Raw genomic sequence first — 19,673 nt, 5'->3', positions numbered from 1 at the left:
GCGATAATGTGTTTGAAATAATTGTACAAACAATAATAATAATAATAATAATATGTACAGCTGAAATATTTTTCCAATACCAACCTGTTGCCTAATGATTCATTCGAGTGTATTGTAATTTCCCACTTTTTTGAAAAAACTTAGATAGATTCTAATAATTTAGAAAAAAAATTAGCCAAAAAAACAAAAAATTTCATAACCCCTCTCCTCAAGAAAATCCTGTATACGCTTTTGGTTCACTCTGTCGGTCTGACCTTTGTAAATATTACAATATTTATCTATTAAAATTGCTTATTAGTTATTGTTTTAAATTGTAAAACGGATTGCATAAATAACAAATTAAATAAACAAAAAAAAAGCATTTTAAATGAAATACCAATTATTGTATTAAAAAATATTTGTACATATTAAAATCAAATCTATACAAATACCTAATCAAATAAATGTGTATAATATCTATATAAATTATATAATACACATATTATATTTGTTTATTGTTAACCTTAAACTAAATAGTCCATATCGAAACGAATATTTTTGTGACATTTTTTTTATTGTCCATTACACACACCCAAGAAATCAAGCTTATGCCTTATGATTAGCCTAATTTCTAGATCTCCCAATAAAAACCGAATAAAAAATATAATAATAATAATAATATTATATAATAATATAATAAAAAATATAAGTTTAATTATTATATCATATAGCTGTTATAAGATTAAAATACATAACATTATTATTTATTTCCAGCATGGAATGAGTTAATTTGACAAATTTAAATGTGCAATTAGTCAATGTACATAATTATGGAGTGATATGAAAAATACAAAATTTTAAATCTTGTTGCTAAAATCTTAATATCTGTGTGAGACAGTTTTGAGCATAGATAAGTATATTATGGTTTTGAGTCGATAAACAAAAATATCAAATTTTGGGAGATTTCTTATTTCAGAATAATTATTAAGTCGGGTACGACACAAAGACATCATCGTTCTTTATTCTATGGACATGATTGTATGTAAAAAAAAAATATGCTTTATCATAGATAAAAAAAAACAGTATAACATTATAAATTCTTCCTTGTTTTCCTCCTTCGCAGCGGCCATAAACGGTAAACAAAACACATAATTAATAAACCGCGTGACGCATTCAAAATATAGGTATATAGAACAGCTTTTATAAAAAAAAATATCCTTTCCTTTGTCATGGTATATTATATTTAAGACGTCATTTTCAAGACCATACAAACGCATGTGTGTGTGTGTTAATAAAGACGGCAGATGGCGCCACAGACAACTAGGAAGTACTATACTGTTATAATATAGGAAAACGTGATTGATTATACAAACGTTATCATTCTGTAAAAATCAAATGTCTGTGTGTGTGTAATAAAAAAGACACACAATCGACACATTGGTATTATATATTATTATTTTCATTCATCCGTGTTACATATTTTCCTTTGTTTTCGGTTAGCTGCAGATAAACCCAACAAACAACAACAGTATCACTTATAACACAATATTATAGGTATAGTTTTTTCCACCACCAGAAAGAAACGCACATAATGAACACCACAGCAGCAGCCCGATAGAGAGACTTGTCAGCATGCACAAAAAAGGCGTAATTAACCTGAGGTTCAATCAAGACCAAGGTGAGTGGTGTTTTTGGAAAAAAATAACACCCCCTTAAAGACATCTTACCCAGCGGTTTTCCCCCACATTTTCCAGGATGTTTCTCGTGTTGCACCGAGACGGGTCTCAGGATCTACAACGTCGAGCCGTTGGTTCAAAAGGACAAATACGGTAAACGCCTAGCCGCGGCGGCCCCGTTCGCTTGTTCATGCGTATTTATCTAGTTTTTTTTTACACAGAGTTTGGCGGCCTGTCGTTGTGCGAAATGCTCTATCGGTCCAATCTGTTTGCCATCGTGGCTGGCGGACGGTATCCGAAATACTCGCAGAACACGGTGCTCATCTACGACGATTTGGTGAAGAAATTCGTCATGGAAATCATCTGTCCGTCGGCGGTCAAAGCGGTTCGAATGAGAAGAGACAAGTCGGTGTACACCGGTCGAGAGTTCGGATATATAGTTGCGGGCCAAAAGTCACACTTTACAAAGCATTTTTTTTACGAAAATACATATATTAATTGGCGAATAACATGTGACTTTTGACCCTGAACTTAATCCGGACGCTCGTTGCCGATTTTCATTGTTGCTATCGTCAGGGTTGGACGTTATTTAAATAAGATAATGAATAATAGATAATTGGTTGTTTTATTATCTATTGACAAAAAAATTATCTCCGATTATTTTTTAATTTATTTGAACTTAAAACATTTTTCATATATCGTTTCATTTAGATAAAAAAAAAAATTCTTACGAATAATGTCCAACTCTGGCTATAGTAGAAAATTATTTGTCAACAACTTTTTTTTTTGTTTAACAGATTAGTTATTGCTAGTATTAACCAAATAAGCGTGTTTACATTTCCCGTGCCAACAAAACACATACTCACGATGGAAACTCGGCCTAACCCGATGGGATTATGTGAAGTCAGTCCTTTGGAAACGTCTGAGAAACAAGTCCTGGTGTTTCCCGGCCACAAAATCGGAAGCATTCAGCTTTTGGTGATTATTAGAGAAATTATTTTTAAACATTTAACTCTCTGTTTGTTGTCACGAGTAGTACACAGTGTTGCTGAAATATAAACCGATCGTATAATTACGTTATCAAGTTTAAGCCGATAACAAAAAACGTTAAATGCGACTTTTACAGGACGTTTCCAATCTGGAGACGAGTAGTTCTAGCGCTCCGATAACTTTGAACGCTCATCAAGGAGAAATCACGTGCTTGGCCGTCAATCAACAAGGGACCCTCGTAGCCAGCGCCAGTTCCAAAGGAACGCTAATACGTATTTGGGACACTGTGCGCAAAACCAAAGTCGCTGAACTGAGACGCGGATCCGATCCGGCCACCCTTTATTGGTACGTACGCCCTGACTTTGACGGTTGCGCGTTTATTCAATATAACATATTATGTTCTCTTGATAAGGCGATCGGGTAAATTTGTAATTTGTTATTGTGTTGTGTCGCAGTATCAATTTCAGTCCCGATTCGGAATTTCTGTGTTGTTCAAGCGACAAAGGGACGGTTCACATATTTGCGCTGAAAGATTCCGATCTCAATCGAAAGTCTAGTCTATCCACGTTAAGTTTTTTCAGTTCTTATGTCGAGTCGCAGTGGGCGCTTACCAACTTCACGGTGCCTCCCGAAATGGCTTGCATATGTGCGTTTCTCACTTCAAACACCGTCATCGGTGAGTACGATATTTTGTTTGCAAAACATTGTTTGAGAAACTGATTGAAAAATTCCACTGGCGTCGCGCCAGATTATTTGCATACATTTTTATTTTTATGTTTTTAACTCGTTATCGTAAAAAAATGTTTACGTCGATTAAAATATCTTGTCTTTATGGTAAAAATGTTTTTTTTATTTTTTTTTATAGCCGCCTGTCTAGATGGTACCTTTCATAAATACACGTTTTTAAAAGACGGCTCGTGCAGGCGTAAGGCGTATAATATATTTTTGGACGATTGCACGGACGAGGACATATAGATTTAATTTGTTAATTTATTTATATATTATATTTAAAGAATACTTTTTTTTTAAAACTAAAAATTTGTACGTTTTACAATAACCTAGTAAACGTCCGACGGTCGAACGGCGGTTGATTACGATCGGAATAATTTGTTATTAACATAAATTACGTATAAAGTCGTTTTGTTATTAAAAAAAAAACGTAAAAAAAATTAATAATAATAATTGTAAGAAAAGACGTGTTTGTTGTATTTATAAGATTTAACGCAAAAGTGTCGAATACGTCGTTTATAGTACTTGACCAATCGTATTAACAAAGACGACGTCGTCGTAACAACGTTTGTCTTCCAAACGACAGTGTTCGTACTGTAGCGACCACTTAGACGACCAGATTATTTTGTTTTTTTGTGTAATTGTACAAATCGCATACATTTTGACTTGTACACATAATGATATAATATTATACTAAATTTGTATAATTTTATATGTATATATAATATTTTTTTCAAAAATTTGTGATATAAAATGTATTTTTTAAGTTATATTTATTATTGTTATTTTCCTTTTTGTACGTGTTTTTTTTTCTTCAAAATATTTTAAAACGATTATTTTAGGAAAACTAAAACTTATAAATTCTACGTTGAAACTTGTAATTTTTATTCAATTGTAATTTGTACTGCAATTCGGCTTTGGAAGTACGCTTTTTTTAAAAAAATTTTACGGTTTTATTATTATTATAACTGTCAAGTTGTCTTAAACCGTTAAATTTTAAATGGTAAACGGCAAGATTTTATCTTCTGAAGATAAATATATATATATATATATATATATATATATATATATATATTATTTTGTTCAATTTAAGTTTTACAGAAAATTGAATTTCTAGAAATGTGTATTTATATTATAAAACTAAGAAAATCTGTGCGGTCAACCTACATAATTGCCCCAATTTAACTAGATAAGCTTAAAAGCTTTTTGTATGATTATGTTCTGACTGAAAGTGTCGACAGTAAAGTTAACCTGTTTTGGTAGCTTTTTAATATAATTATCTGTGACAAATTTTGTTTTACTACTTAAACACATTTTTTATCGCATGAAATCGAACCGGCAAGGTTTTGTTGTAGAAAATAACTGTACCTTCGACGTGAAGTTTTATCAAAAAATCGTTTATACTATAAAGTCGACAGTTTTTCTTATTAATGGTGTGACGAGAATTTTAGTCCGTAAACTTAATAAATTAAACAACAAATAATTAAAAAAAAAAAAGAAACAAAAAATATGATAGCGGTTTGTAAAAACCGAAAAATGCATCCGGCAGTGTTCAGGTCGCTCAAAATGTATACTACAACTGAAATTCTCAAAAATAGGCAATAGTGACCAATTTTTTTTGTTTGAATATTATAAAATTACCGAGTATTAAAATTTTTTTCTCAGTTTTTCACCAGATTCTGTATTGACTTTTGAAACTTGAACGGTAACGTACCTGATGTATATTCGATAAGCTTTGAAAATAATATTAATACCAAAAATAAAGACAAATACTTGATCATTTTTTTAATATATATTTGGAGATCTTGTAGTATGAAAACAATATAATAATAATAATACATCAATACTTGGGTCGTTTTTGCCAAATTTTTAAGAGTATATTTTCATAGAAATTTCCCTGTATATATATATACGTGTGTTATATTTTCTTTTCCATGAAAGCGCACCGATTGGTTTTACGTTCCATGAACGATGCGGCGAGGTCGTCTGGGCGGCGCCGCCTTGTTTTGCGCGCGCGGTGTCCGGTCGGTCGAAACGTAGTGCGGCGGCGCGTTGGGGGGGACCAGTGGTGGGGTGGGCGGGAAGAGGGAACCGGGGCGGCCAAACAGCAACGCCACCGCCGCCGGCGGACTGCGGAGTACCAACGTTGCCGCAAACAAAACCCGTCGCCGCCACCGCCCGTAACCGACGTTCGCCGCTGCCGTTGTGACTTGTGCGCACTGCGCATACACACACACACACACACACACACACTAACGAACCGTAGTGAGTTATAGCGACTGTTGTTGTTGACTGTCGTCGTAGTTTTGGGGCCGCCCGTTTTTTTTTTTTTCGCCGGCAGTCGTGCGCGTGTGTGCAATTTCCACAACATCGAATATTGTCGTTTATTTATTGCGCAGTTAAGTCCGTCCGCGCGCGGACTTACGGATTACACGCGTTGTTTTTTTTTTCCCGGCCGGAAAAATTCGCCGGAAAACCGGACGCGCCGGCAACGCCACCAGCCGTACCGCAGCCGCCGCCGCCACCACCATGGTGGTGCACCACAGCCAGACTTCCGTCACCATGGAAGTGGACCCGCCGCGGAACGCCAACAGCCCGGACGACCCGAAAACGGCCAACGGCTCGTCGGAGAACGAGAAAGCGGAAGATTCGGAATCGTCCGAGGACGGGCCGCTGGACGTCGGCGAACACTACCTGGTCCGCCGGTACGATGACACATGGCGTGAGTATAATATTATTTATTATTTATTAACATAATTATCATCATAATCATCATCTTCATCTATCATAGTAGTAATACGTATGTTTGTGTGCGCGCACACACACACTGTTCCCTTTGTTCCGCGGCCCGATCGCACACGGCCGCCGCCGCCGCTGCCGCCCGGCCGGTGCCCGCAGCAACGTGATTTCTGTGTGTGTGTGCGTGCGTGCGTGCGCGCGTCCCGCCGTTTGTTGTCGTCTCGGCGGGTTAGGTTGGGCGCGCGAGCGGGGTGGGAGGAGGTGGTGGCGGCGGCGGCGGCGACGAATAGGTTTCGCCCTGCCGGTGAGCAGACGCTCGCGACGCCCGGCGTTCCCGCTGGAGATGTGACGAAATGTTGTGCAATCGGCGGTAGCCGCCGAGCGCAACATGTGATTTCCAACACAATAATATATTTTAAATATTATCTATAATATTCGCGGTTTGTTTTCCGTTAGTGCGCGTTTAAATTCGCACGTTTTAATATTGTGCGAAAATAAAAACGCAAATTCCCGCGCATTTTGTCCTTGAAATTTAAAAAAAAACCTCTTACCCTCCTTTGCCCTGCCGTCGAGCTCGCCTCGCCACCGCCGCCGCTTGTTTTTGTTTTGGTCGAGCGCTCGCTCGACCTCCAAAGCGAACAATGATCGCGCGGTGACGTGTTTTCCCCCCCGACACCGACAATACACGTTGCAACGGCGCAACGTTTTATTTTTTCATTTTCGGGGGGGCGTCTTGGCGGCGTCCCGGCGTTTTCTTTTCCGTCAATTATGGTTTTTATTGTTGTTATTACCATCATCATCATCATCAATATCTTTTATTGCTACCGCGCAAATAAATCAATGACTCCTTATCGGCCCTCGGTCAACTACTGTCAGCTATTATTATTATGTTACCGACGTTGGCTATAAATAGAGTTTTACATTATCGTTCATTACGAATGCGCGGATGAATATATCGCTAGTGTAGTGCTTCTATTATTTTAGCGTCAAGTATGGAATTTAACCGAATCGTTAATGAAATTTTGAATTAAAACATAATAAAGAGATAACTTGTTTTTAAAGCAACAGATAAATGACTTTTTTAACACGCTTATATTAGCTTCACTTGTTGTATGTTTGTATGTAACTATATATATATGCTTATATGTAACTAATAAAAGAGATATTAAGAAATTTATTTAAAAAAGATGAAAAAAAGTGCAAATAAATGTAATTAATTAAAAAAAATATTTATTAAAACTTATATAAGATTTAATGACAATATTGTTATTGTTACTATATTTCTACATATTGTATTAACTTACTTATTTATTCGTATGATTAAATAATTGGTTAAAAAAATATTAAAACTAATATAAGATTTAATATTTTCAATAAATACATTTAACTTGAAATACTTTGTTGATTACACAATTTTTTAATTCAGGGTTAAAAACACCCTCAGGGTTATTTTCTAAAAATAAAATCAGCCCTGTCTGATTTTAATGGGTTAGGTTAGGTTAGGTATTATTGGGTTTTACCGATTTCTTTTTTCTTTCCACACTTTTTTTTTATGTTATTGGATCTATTATATATATGTTATTAAAGTAATGTTAAAATTAAAACGTTTAATGATTTTGCTTAGGTATATTGTGTTTAATATGACATCATTATCGTGCAAGCTTAACAGGCCTTGAAGGCGGCCTAAGGCTGCAATCATGAGATGATAGTTTCTGTACGAATTCGCTGTCCATTCTTTTTTTACATTTGTTAACGCAAAATCATACTTTTTTTTTTTAATAAATTTTATATCATAATATTATTTTAAATGAAAAAAATACGATTTTAAGTAGCTTTTATCTGATTAATTCAGAATTTTTATATATATTTTAAAATCAGTATTGTTTTTCGAGTACATCTATTTAGTATGTTATCTGTTGATTAATCATGTTGTATTAAAAACTAAACAATTTTCCTTATTTTCAACGATAAATTTTAGAGGCGTTTTTTTTTTATATAAGATATGTAAACTAATACAATAATTAACGGTTGCCTAATAATTCTATTTTAAAAATTCACCGGTTAACTTGTTTTCGGAATTGTTGTGAAATCGATAAATGAATACATATTTTATACAAATAGATTTTTTAAACTCAAAAATTCTTCAAATACCTTTGTAAATATATGCAACGAACAATTTTGTACTTTAAACTCTTTTGACGTTTAAATAGGAATTCGCGGGCCTTATCTTTTCAGAAACTATATTAATATTTTTGTTTTATAGATAAAAAATAATTTGACCTAAACGTTATTCGGTAATCCTCCATTATTTTTAGAATGATGACGATTTGAATGAGAAAAAAAAATTAATTCAACGGCGCTAATGAATTGTTTGTGTGTCGGTTAATCATAAGAATAATACAAATAAAATACATTATTAAGAAAATATAGATAATACTTATTTCGTTTGTGATTAACATCATTATTTTGTAATTTTTAAATTAAGGTTTCCTAAAAAAATAAAATATAAGTAGATAATAGAGACTTAATGTGGTGTTTGGCTTTCATTTGTGTAAAAAAAAAACTAGTATGGTGGTAGTTGTGGTTTACCAAGGGCGGGTCTAGGATAAAAAAAAAAGCGAAGATAGAAAAAAAATCCTCTTCAAATACATAACATAAGCAATAGAGTAGATTAAAAGAGAGTTAAAGATTACTTGGTGAAAAAATAATTGACATGTTATATTATGAAACATAAAAATACCATTTTAATGCATACAATTGAAGTACATAATTGTATCCGCCACTTTAATTGTTGTTTTTAATGGAAATAAAAATTGCTGCAATTCTATAAAAATAATTTTGCGAATTAATCTTAATTAAAACGTGATTTTCTTCTTTTTTTTTCACTTCTGATAGATCTTTACATCTGACCGACTCTGTGAAGCTGAACTTGGCTGATGGAGATTCAAGGTCGGAGAAGGGTGTTTAATATTTACACATTTTTTTTAGAACTTTTTTACGTTGTAATTTTCGAAAAAGCTATTTTCAAACAACCGAGACATTGTGGAAAACCCCAAAAAGCATAAGTTTACCCTGTAAATTTAATTAAAAAAAAAAAAAATTTGCTTTTTAACTTACCCTACCCGTTTAAGTAACTTGTGACGGTCAAGTCAATTTGAATTTCCTTAATTTTTTTTAAAGTCCATCAAATGTCTGTTATTTTATCGACAATTTGCGTTGAATTTTTTGAGGAATTTTCAAGTGTGATTTTTGGTCGTTTTTCCACCTAAAATAGCAACACTAGTTTATCAGGATTGTGTTTTTTCATCAGGTCGTAAAGTTGATGTATGATATTTTGTAAATATTAAAATACCAACTGGAAAATTCAGTTTGGACAATAATTATTATTTTTGTAAACGTAGTTTTTTAATAGAAAAAAAAACTATTTTCGTGACTGGTAAGGTTAAATGTTAATTACCTGTCAAATTTAAAATTATATTTCAAGTATAATATATTTAGGTATTTTGATGTATTTGGGAATATTTTTGTGATTACTATATTAAAACAATGCAATTGGTAATAACTGCTAAATATGTTATATTAAAAAAATATTTTCCGAATTCGTCGCTTTTTATTTTTTTTTAATACCAAGTTTATATTTACACAAAAGAAATTGTAATGAAAAAAAGGTGTAATTTTTTTATTTGTTACACTTGTAAGCAAAACGGAAAACACTTTTGATGCCATTACCTAATATTAAAATAAATTAATAACGTTCAACGCCATTGTTACATTGTTTTGTAAACCGTAATGATGGATAATTTTGTTTTAAATGCAATTAATTAACATACATTTTTAAATATCGAATGACTCATTGAAAACGCCAACGTAATAAAATATACAAAACCACTTGTGTAACACAAACCGATTGGTCATTATAATAATATGTTTTATATTATCCACTTGTGCTAATATAAACAAATTAAAACATTACAATCGTTGAACATAGTAAACCCATGATACGGAGGTCATCGGATAGACATCATTTATTACAAAATATATTATAGGTAAACGATCATTAACATGAAATACAAGTATAACTCAGTAAAGCTGAAGGAATAGTTTATCATAACTGTATTTTTACCTAATAAAAAAAAATGTATATATATATATATATATATATATATGTAGAAAAATAAATGATAAATGTTTGCCATTTTTTTCCCTCTAGCATTAATATAAAATATATTTTTATCAATTTAAAATTATTACTACCTACAATAAAACCGATAAAATATTATCTATTTTTGTATGGCTTAAATGTGTGGTATCTGTTGCTGCTGAAAATAATTTGATAATATATTACATCACAAGAGAAACGATTAATAATTGACTGAGAAATATTATTATCTTATAGCTCTCAGTTGGTAATTTTTTAATTTTAATTGGATTATACGCCTAGTAATCAATATGGACGTTATAGATACTCATTTACTATTCATTTGCTAGTATATTGAATGTGTGTTTAAACTAGTAGTAGTAGTAGTAGTAGTTGTTATTGATGCGCGTTCATTTGACAACATTAGCCTAGTTCGAATGTACACACTTCGATTTTATTTTTGTCTTAAATACTTACTGAGGGAGATCAGGGAAGGCTCTTTAAGCTGTCATATTTTTAGATGGGTTTTCAGCATTGAAAATCACTGAATCGTCTTGGGAGTCGAACTGGAGCAATGGGGGGAGCACCGATTGGTGTAAGTAGAGTAGAGAAATTGGTAGTATTTGGGATCAGTAGAGCAAGATAATGGAATAATCGGCTGTTGGCCATAAAAGAAACGCAGCTGGTTTGTCCAAAAATATGGCATTTTATTGGGTTTACTCAAAAAAATCTTAACTGGGCCGGCTTTAAAAAAAATTGGAAACTCTGAGATAACTGTTAACCCTTTTCAAATTAAAGGTGTGGCGAGATTGAGGTGAATAAAGATCAGGGAAAAAAGAAAAAAAATTAATGAAAATTACAGCTGAAAAAAATTGGTACTGATAACCGATACAAACAAATCAGATGATAAGAAATATTGATAAGGATAAAATATATTTAAAATATAAAATATAAGAGGGGAAGTATTTTTTTGGGGATTTCAAGACCGAAAGACTGAATAAAGATAATCTTAAGTAATTTGTACGACTTTTAATGGACTTGTGGGCAGAATTTAAACATTTTGTTCGATATGGAGACGTACAAAATAGGCGATTGTTCGTACCAAGTCTCGAAAATATTTACTATTAGCAAATATTAATGATAAAATGATGATTGAACAGAGATAGTGTATAGATAAGAAAAAAAAAGTTAAAAAAATATATCTTGCCTTTAAAAGTGAACGACAAACAATACTCGTTCAATAATACCGCGTCGTTTCTGTTTGCTTTAGTCTATAAATATTTGATTGAACACAATTTCAGTCAGTTAAAGTAAAATACAAACATCATATTATTATTATATTCGGTCGACCCACGCACAATTGTTGTACCGTTAAAAAAACAAGCCAACCATTACAGTAGAGATATTATATTATAATAAAAAAAACTTCATTACTGACAATGCGGGTTTGAGAAAATATTGATTTTATACCTAATGTTTATTTTTTCGTGTTATTAATAGTAACGGAAATCGGTTGGTTTTTTTTTGTACATTACAATTTATTGATCACACATTTGTCTGATTATTGATACTTTGAAAGTTTAAATCAATAAAAAAAAAATTAACAGTTTTTTTTTATGGTATTGGACTTTTATAATAAATTGATGTAAAATAATGGGAAAAAATTCAATTAAACTCCATTGAACTTCAATTTCCTCGAGTAGAAAATGTTATTGGGCCAACTGTAATTACACTCTTCGAATCAGAATTTTTTTCCAATCAAGTAAACGTTTTTTAAAAAGGTCAAAAAATATTCTCAATATTCTCAAAGTATAATTTTTGGTTAGGTTAGGTTAGGTTATATAAAAGAAGGTTTTCATACATATGTTGCGCGACTTTCTCTTTGATGCAAAGTAGCTGAGATGTTACTTAATATACTTTTGGCTATTGTTATGTAATACCCCCCCCCCCCAAAAAAAAATCTACATCACTTCTAAATTTAAAAAATATCCCTTCTGTTGTTTTAAATAAACGAGTCCATTTAAAAGTATAGCTGTGTGCATTTTTTTTCTTCAGAAAATTAGTTGATACCTATACAGTTTTTTAATACATTGTATAGGTTAGATTAGGTTTTTAAAAAATTGTATTTTTTTTAAAATGTATATATGCAAGTTGTAACTATATAATTTTAATTTCTATGTTTGAAAATTACTTTTCTGCCATAACAATGTTTAACCTCGTCGGTTTCCATACAATTTTACTACCTTTTTAATAATATTACACACTTTCAAAGCAGTAATAATAATTATTATACTAATCTCGACATCAACTCGAGTCGCTAAGTTTTAGTAAACGAAAGTTATGTATAAAGGAGTGGAATAGTTTAGGATTTATTAATGGGTACAGTGTTGAAAGTTGTACTTGGAAGTTTAACGACAAAGCCGGATAAAATATACCCCTTTGTAAAGAACCTGTTTTGCCCACGTCAGTGAGTTGTTAGCAAACAATTACTAGAAGGTACCTACTCGATACTGTGAACACACATCTTTTGTTGAAAATATTTTTAAGAAGTTTGTCGTCGAATTGCGGAGACGGACGAGAGGAAACCGAAAAAAGATATAAACGACAGGCGTACTTAAACAGTGATGAACTAAAAAAAAAAATGATAATATATACCTAGCAAAAAAGGTAAGAGAGTTCATGGCAGACGGAAGCGCACCTATACAACAACTGTTCAGTTAGAATAAGAGGAGAGGTAGGCTGAGGAAGAAGTGGGCGGATATATTATGTTATTAATAGACTCGAAAGGTGCATGAACTGGATGTGCCAAACGTAGGCCAACACCAAAAGTGACAAAGAACACACAAAAAGAGGAAATTTAAATATATATATATATATATATATATATATACATCAATAAAAAAAAAACGGAAATTAAAAAAAATAACAGTATAGCTATACAGCTAACCCAAAATGTGGTGTAACGCTGCTCGATTAAATGAAAAAATATCAATGTCATGTTTTTTGGACATACTTAAAAATGCGTTGGTTTATTTGTATGTGTAAACAAGTAAACAAACACTTTTGCAGGCTCATAGATTTTATTTTATTACAAGTACAAAGACGATACAACAAATCATACAACTAGTTTGGCTTTTGGCATGCACATAGGAGTAAAGTATATATATCTATATTTTTATTTGAAGTGTTCAAGTGATCGTTTTTCATGTTTGTTAGGTTTGAGTATTAAAGAAATAGGCAAACTTGTATAGATAATTAATTACTTTGGTACATTGGTCAATTTCGAAATTAAATCAACAAATTTATTCAGGACTTGCATGCAATCAAATTTTAATTAATACTGTGACGACATTATTTTACTCTTGGTGTTGTTAATCCATACGTTTCAGGATCGCGAAATTTAAAAAAGGAAGCTTAATAGTTGTAGTAAGTATATTTAATAGAAAAGCAAAAAAATTAACCTGCTATAACGTATTTTTTGTACATTTTTCTACAAAACATATTTTCCTTGTCACCTTATTCAGACTCTGGATTGGAATTTTTTTTTTTTTTGTAACTTAAATGTAGCTGTAGGTGTTTTTTCTTTTTTAAATAATTATAAATATAATAAATTGTGTATTAGCCTCACAAATTTGTAACCCGTTAAATTAAGTAGTTTAACGAGTCGTTTGTGATGCACTAACAGTTCATTGAAACAATTCTGGTTAATAACATAACCTAGGTTATGTGCGGATTTTCCGGTGTTATCACAAAGGAAAATGATAAAGCCGTCACATTTCTTATCAAACGTTATGATATTGATAAACATATTACATTAAGCTTTTAATAGCTATAAGATCTCTAATTTAATAAACCGGTAAATAAATGTATTTAAAAATCTCTAATTTAATAAACCGGTAACCAGTAGTTCAAAAAATTAATACATTTAATACACGTTAAATTATTGACTATTGCGAAAATGGCTAGTTCAACATTAATTATAAAATTAAAAATGATTCAGCGGGGCAACATAAGTGGCAGTTTTTTTTTGTATAAGTAGGATATTTAAAATTTTTTCCCATAGAATAAATTTTTTGATAACCAAATTCAAGGTTCAGAAACTTTGTGAAATTTAAATTTAAAAAAAAATTGTTTACATCCGGTTAATCAGTGTATTTGCATCGTTTGTATCTTAATAATAAATTGTCAGTGAGATCACTTGTCATCAATCATCCGCAATTTAAACTCCCATCGCAGCATATTTATGCAGTGCAATAAACCGTTCAACTGAGTTGGCAAAAAAACCAGTTGTTTTTAAAAAGCCCAACCCGTTTTTACAAATATACTAAGCAGTTATTTTCTATTCGCTTCTTTTTTTTTAACGATTACATAATAATCAAATTAACATTTTACAATTGAAAATGATGAGCTCTGTAATTTTCCAAGTAAAATAAAACGGAGCAACTAGCAGTTAGATTAGGTTTTACCGTGAGACATTCATTGTTATCTTTTCTAGAATTAAAATTATTTCACATAACAAAGAAATATGTTATTTCGTTAACATTTCTTCGGGTTTAATAATTATTATTTTATAGGAAAAAAACTAAATAACTGGTTTTTGCCAGTTTTCGGTTGTGTATAAAATAATTACCAAAAAAACAAATATTTCAAATCATTGAAAGTCTACAAGTCTTGCTTGAACACCTTCCCATTACTAATTATACAATTGGCAATTAACTGTACATTAAACTGTATTGTTTTTTTTTTTAATACTTTTATATAATAATATACACGTCTACAACAGTACAATAGTGTAAATACCTGTGTTATCTTTCATTGTGATTGACCTATGAACAGTATGTTATAATGAACATAATTAATTCATGCACGATTTTTGTTTTTTTCCGTTTTAAACAACTTCAGCGATTAATCAGCAACACAAATTACTACTCTGGTATTTATTTGTTGATCTAAAAATGTGGTTTTTTGTTGACAAAGGTGAAAAAGTTTCCAGTTAGGTTAGGTTTTTTTTTTTGACCTTGGCTGATGGTTCTAATTAATTATAACTAATTAAGCGACAACTATAACAACAACAACAAACTATATTCCACTACTATACAGGGTGATTGGTAAAGGAATAGACACTCGTTTTCTCTTGAAATAATTGAAATTTTTTTTTTTTTTTTTTGAGACATTTTAGTTAGTCTACAACAATATAGTAGTCGATATTCGAATTTTTATCTAATTTAGTATTTTCTAGAACTTTTAAAACTTATATGGTAACATAATAAAATAGTTAATTGAGTTTTAAAATTCACAATAGTTTTCTGAACATTTTGTAAAATAACAAAAGGAAAAATGTTCCCAAAAAAAAAAAACCTACAAAATTGTATTTATTTTAAGAGAAAACGAGTGTCTTGTTTCTTACATTCCCTGTATACACTATTGTTTACTAATTTTTTTTTGTATTTTTATATTACCGAACAATGAAGTATTATAATACATTAATGTATTAAGTATACTTAACTTATAGATATTAGCGATTTTGTTGATAGTATTTTAGGCAACTCGCCTAAGAATGGAACCGCCCATTCATGCCCTTGTTCCTTATAAACATAAAAAAAACAATCGAATGTTTTTACCACGTTGTAAGCAAAGAAGAATACTTGTCCAAAATAAACTTGATTTGTGGTAGAGGACAAGCGATCGTCCCCTATTTTGGTCCTTTAAATTCAAAAGAATTTCCCTTGTCAAACAATAATTAAGAGATAATTATTATTATGTCGTGTTTGACAAATTAAAATCTAGTTATTTTGAAAACACATACTTAATAATATGAAGAAATAATTATCACGTTGTTAATTTGGCGGCTACGTGACATTTCAAAAAAAGGATTCCGTAGAATTAAAATGTTGCGTTCACCATTTGAAAACCAATCTTGCTGCGCGACAAGCGTTTCTTTGTAATAATATTTTAATACATTTTTTTATTAAATTTCTATGTTGTTTTTTTGTTTTATCAGATCCTGCAGAAATTTTACATACCCGATTCAACGACCACGAACATCACTTTGAATATTATGTCCACTTCGAGGGTTACAACCGAAGACTGGACCAATGGGTTCGAAGGGAACGGTACGGCAACAATATATAATATTCTAGTTTTGCAATCATGCAAAATGTTGTATCACGTATCCTGTTAAATTACTATTTGTGTGTTCTCCAGGATAATGAACTCGAGATTTGACATTGCCGAAAAATCTTGTTGGAGACAAAAAGAAATAAATAAAATGCCCGATCTTCTCAATCAGTCCGACAGGAAGATTACGAGAAATCAGAAAAGGCGACACGACGAAATAAATCATGTACAAATGGTATGCAAGTAAATAATTAACAAACGGTATATTATTGTTGTATTTTTCTCAAACTAATCATTTTTTTTTTTTTTTTTTGAAACTATAGTCCTATGCCGATATGGATCCCACAACGGCCGCCTTAGAAAAAGAACACGAGGCGATAACAAAAATAAAATACATCAACAAGGTTCAGTTGGGAAAGTACGAAATCGACACGTGGTATTACAGTCCGTTTCCAGCCGAGTACCAAAAAGAATCCAAGATTTGGATTTGCGAATACTGTTTGAAGTACAGCAAGCTGGAAAAATCGTTTAAATACCACATGGTAGGTTTGAAAGCGAGAAAAAGTTTAAAATTAAAATTAAAAAACCGATTCTCTACATAATCAATAATACCCTGCCGTTTTACAGAGTCAATGCACGTGGAGACAGCCGCCCGGCGTTGAAGTTTACCATAAGGGATCGCTTTCCATTTGGGAAGTGAATTCCAGTCAACACAAAATGTACTGTCAAAATCTGTGTTTACTCTCAAAACTCTTCTTAGACCACAAAACACTCTACTTCGACGTGGAACCTTTCCTGTTTTACGTACTTTGCGAGGTCGACAAGGTGGGAGCCCATTTAGTCGGATATTTTTCAAAAGTGAGTATGCTTGCATCGCTTGCGGCACTCCGATGTGTGTCGTCAATGGTTTTTAACTGCGAGAATGTCGGACGAACAAGTAATTTACACATTGTGTTCCGTCTGTTTTTAACAGGAGAAAGATTCACCCGACTGCAACAACGTAGCTTGTATTCTGACCATGCCACCGTTTCAGCGGCAAGGCTATGGCAAACTGTTAATAGCGTTTAGCTACGAGTTGAGCAAGTTAGAAGGGCTCGTAGCCAGCCCCGAGAAGCCCTTGAGTGATCTCGGAAAACTGTCGTACAGATCTTACTGGTCTTGGATACTGTTGGAAATCCTCAAGAACACGCACGGCTCGTTGTCCATCAAAGACTTGAGGTAAGTCGAACGACAAACAATCAAAAGAATTTTACGGAGGAAAAGAACCGATTTCTAACGGAATGCTATTGTGTTGTTTTTTTTTTTAGTGCGATGACCAGTATTACGCAGACGGACATCATATCGACGTTGCAGTCGATGAACATGGTGAAATACTGGAAAGGCCAGCACGTGATTTGCGTGACGCCCAAAAACGTCGAGCAACTGGTCAGTTCTGAACAGTACAAAAGGCCCAGGTTCATAATTGACGCGAGCGCCATCAAGTGGACGCCGAAAAAGTACAATCCTCGGCCTGGGCCGTCCAGGCACTCGCGGTCACAGAACGTGGCTACGTAGACCGAAATGGATCGCTGTTAAGAAAATTGCATGCGTGGCAGTAATTCCTAAAAAAAAAAAAACAAAAAAAAATACATATATATAAAAATGTATAAAAAAAAAAACATTACCTAGTAGTCATTTAAAAGTTTACCTAATGTATATAGATATTAATTTTGTGTTTTTTTTTTTTTTTTTTACATATATTTATATTATGTAATAATAAAAAAAGGTTTAAATATGACAAGGATAGACCAGATAAAGGCCGTTGTAGTTGTTCACACAGTAGATAGATAACGTCGTTGTAAGCCCTCGACTAGACGAACAATATTTGTTTTTTTTTTCTGACAATGATACATAACATTGATCGAACTAATTTATTTATTAACTATTCTATATTAATATGAAATAATATTAATATAATATTAAATATAAATATAATATATTAAACGTTGTAATTTGCCCACGTGGTCATTGTTAATCGGATTGTTGTAGTTGTCAGCTTGTGTTGTGCGTACCTTATTTAGCACGTACGACGACCGGCACGCAAGTATTTAAAACAAAAAAAAGAAACCGCCGTTTTGTCGTTGTCGATAATTAGACAAACGCGGAATAATTATTTTTTAAATTAAAAAAAAAACCCTTATTATTATTATTATCGTCCCTTGTCATACCTTTTTCGAAAATGTGATAGTATTTTATTTCGAATGTTTTTTTTTTCTTTCCAAGTACGCGCATAAGACCTGAGTTGATATATATATATATATATATATATATATTATTATTATTCTCGTATTGTATTTCTCGATAATTTCTATTTTATAACTTTTGTATTTGATAAATTTATAATTTATAACGGTACGCTTAATGTATGCATCTCATACATCATATATTGTATTTATAAACAAATTTAATGTATGTGTTAAACTATACAACCGCGCATTGTCGTTGCAATAACAATGACTAGTAGCATCATATTATTATTATTATTATTATTAAATATTATAGGACACGTCGTACAGTATTGCATTTCTATTCCCCCCGTATTTTATGTTCCAACGGGTTTTTATTTGTAACTCGGCCACCATTTGTTTCGTAGACGATAAGGATTGTGAAAACATAACTTAATATATAAATATATATATATATATACATACATACATATGTATCGTTTGTGATCATAAAGGTTGATGGATTTGCTTTGTTTGAAAACTACCAGACATGAAAATATATAATAATAATATATCTAACGAATAAAATTTAAACGCTTTTCCATTCATGTATACACTTAAATATTACTGATGAAAAAACTTGTTAATAGCATTGTTTTGTTTTGTATTGCAATAGAAGACAAATATAGAATTTTTTTTTTAAAATTTATTTATATTTTTTTAATATGTGTGTATTTTTCCAGCTCGATAAATTTAATATTTCCAACTGTGGAGTACTACCGAAAGGACGATAAAAACTAGTCGCTTACTTTTTACAATAAGAAGTTAAAAAGGGAGTAATGGCGCTAGATCACAGTTAATTTCTTTTCATTAAAATAATTCAATTTATCTTTAATGATAAACTTTTACTTATCAAGCGTACATATTTGGCAGGTATGATTAATAGAAAACAAAACATTTTAAATTTGTCAGATGATAAAAATTTATTGTGATTTGGTGAATATATATAATTTTAGTTGAGTAAAAGTTTATAAATACAAATAGAACTTTATATTGTATTCATAAGAAACTGGAATATTTTCACAAGCCACAGTTGGATTC

At 31.7% G+C, this 19,673-nt stretch overlaps 2 protein-coding genes across 3 annotated transcripts; both read left to right on the top strand.

Annotated features, from left to right (window-relative positions):
* Positions 1 to 1,340: 1,340 nt before the first annotated feature.
* On the top strand, positions 1,341 to 4,255 carry LOC126843683 (WD repeat domain phosphoinositide-interacting protein 4-like). 2 transcript variants are annotated; one of them, XM_050581359.1, is made up of 8 exons: positions 1,345 to 1,474; positions 1,534 to 1,657; positions 1,734 to 1,808; positions 1,877 to 2,060; positions 2,453 to 2,633; positions 2,782 to 2,990; positions 3,101 to 3,321; positions 3,511 to 4,255. In XM_050581359.1, exons 2-8 carry the CDS (start codon positions 1,612 to 1,614, stop codon positions 3,618 to 3,620), a joined length of 1,026 nt encoding a protein of 341 aa, XP_050437316.1. In that variant the 5' UTR covers positions 1,345 to 1,474; positions 1,534 to 1,611; the 3' UTR covers positions 3,621 to 4,255. The 2 variants fall into 2 exon arrangements, with proteins under 2 accessions (XP_050437315.1, XP_050437316.1); XM_050581358.1 differs by having other exon boundaries at positions 1,341 to 1,657.
* Positions 4,256 to 5,529: 1,274 nt separating this feature from the next.
* LOC126843682 (histone acetyltransferase KAT8) lies at positions 5,530 to 19,061 on the top strand. Its single transcript, XM_050581357.1, has 7 exons — positions 5,530 to 6,096; positions 16,253 to 16,364; positions 16,456 to 16,603; positions 16,692 to 16,910; positions 16,996 to 17,226; positions 17,342 to 17,586; positions 17,676 to 19,061. Exons 1-7 carry the CDS (start codon positions 5,904 to 5,906, stop codon positions 17,920 to 17,922), a joined length of 1,395 nt encoding a protein of 464 aa, XP_050437314.1. The 5' UTR covers positions 5,530 to 5,903; the 3' UTR covers positions 17,923 to 19,061.
* Positions 19,062 to 19,673: the final 612 nt, after the last annotated feature.

The sequence above is a fragment of the Adelges cooleyi genome, unplaced genomic scaffold (assembly GCF_023614345.1).
Source record: "Adelges cooleyi isolate 19-005CV unplaced genomic scaffold, UGA_ACOO_1.1 ACOO_flye_CR_arks_rails_tigmint_CR_PRNA_574, whole genome shotgun sequence".
In the NCBI taxonomy this organism is placed as follows: Eukaryota; Metazoa; Arthropoda; class Insecta; order Hemiptera; family Adelgidae; genus Adelges; species Adelges cooleyi.
The sequence above is the reverse complement of the archived record's forward strand: the minus strand, read 5'-3'. Positions and strand labels throughout refer to the sequence as shown.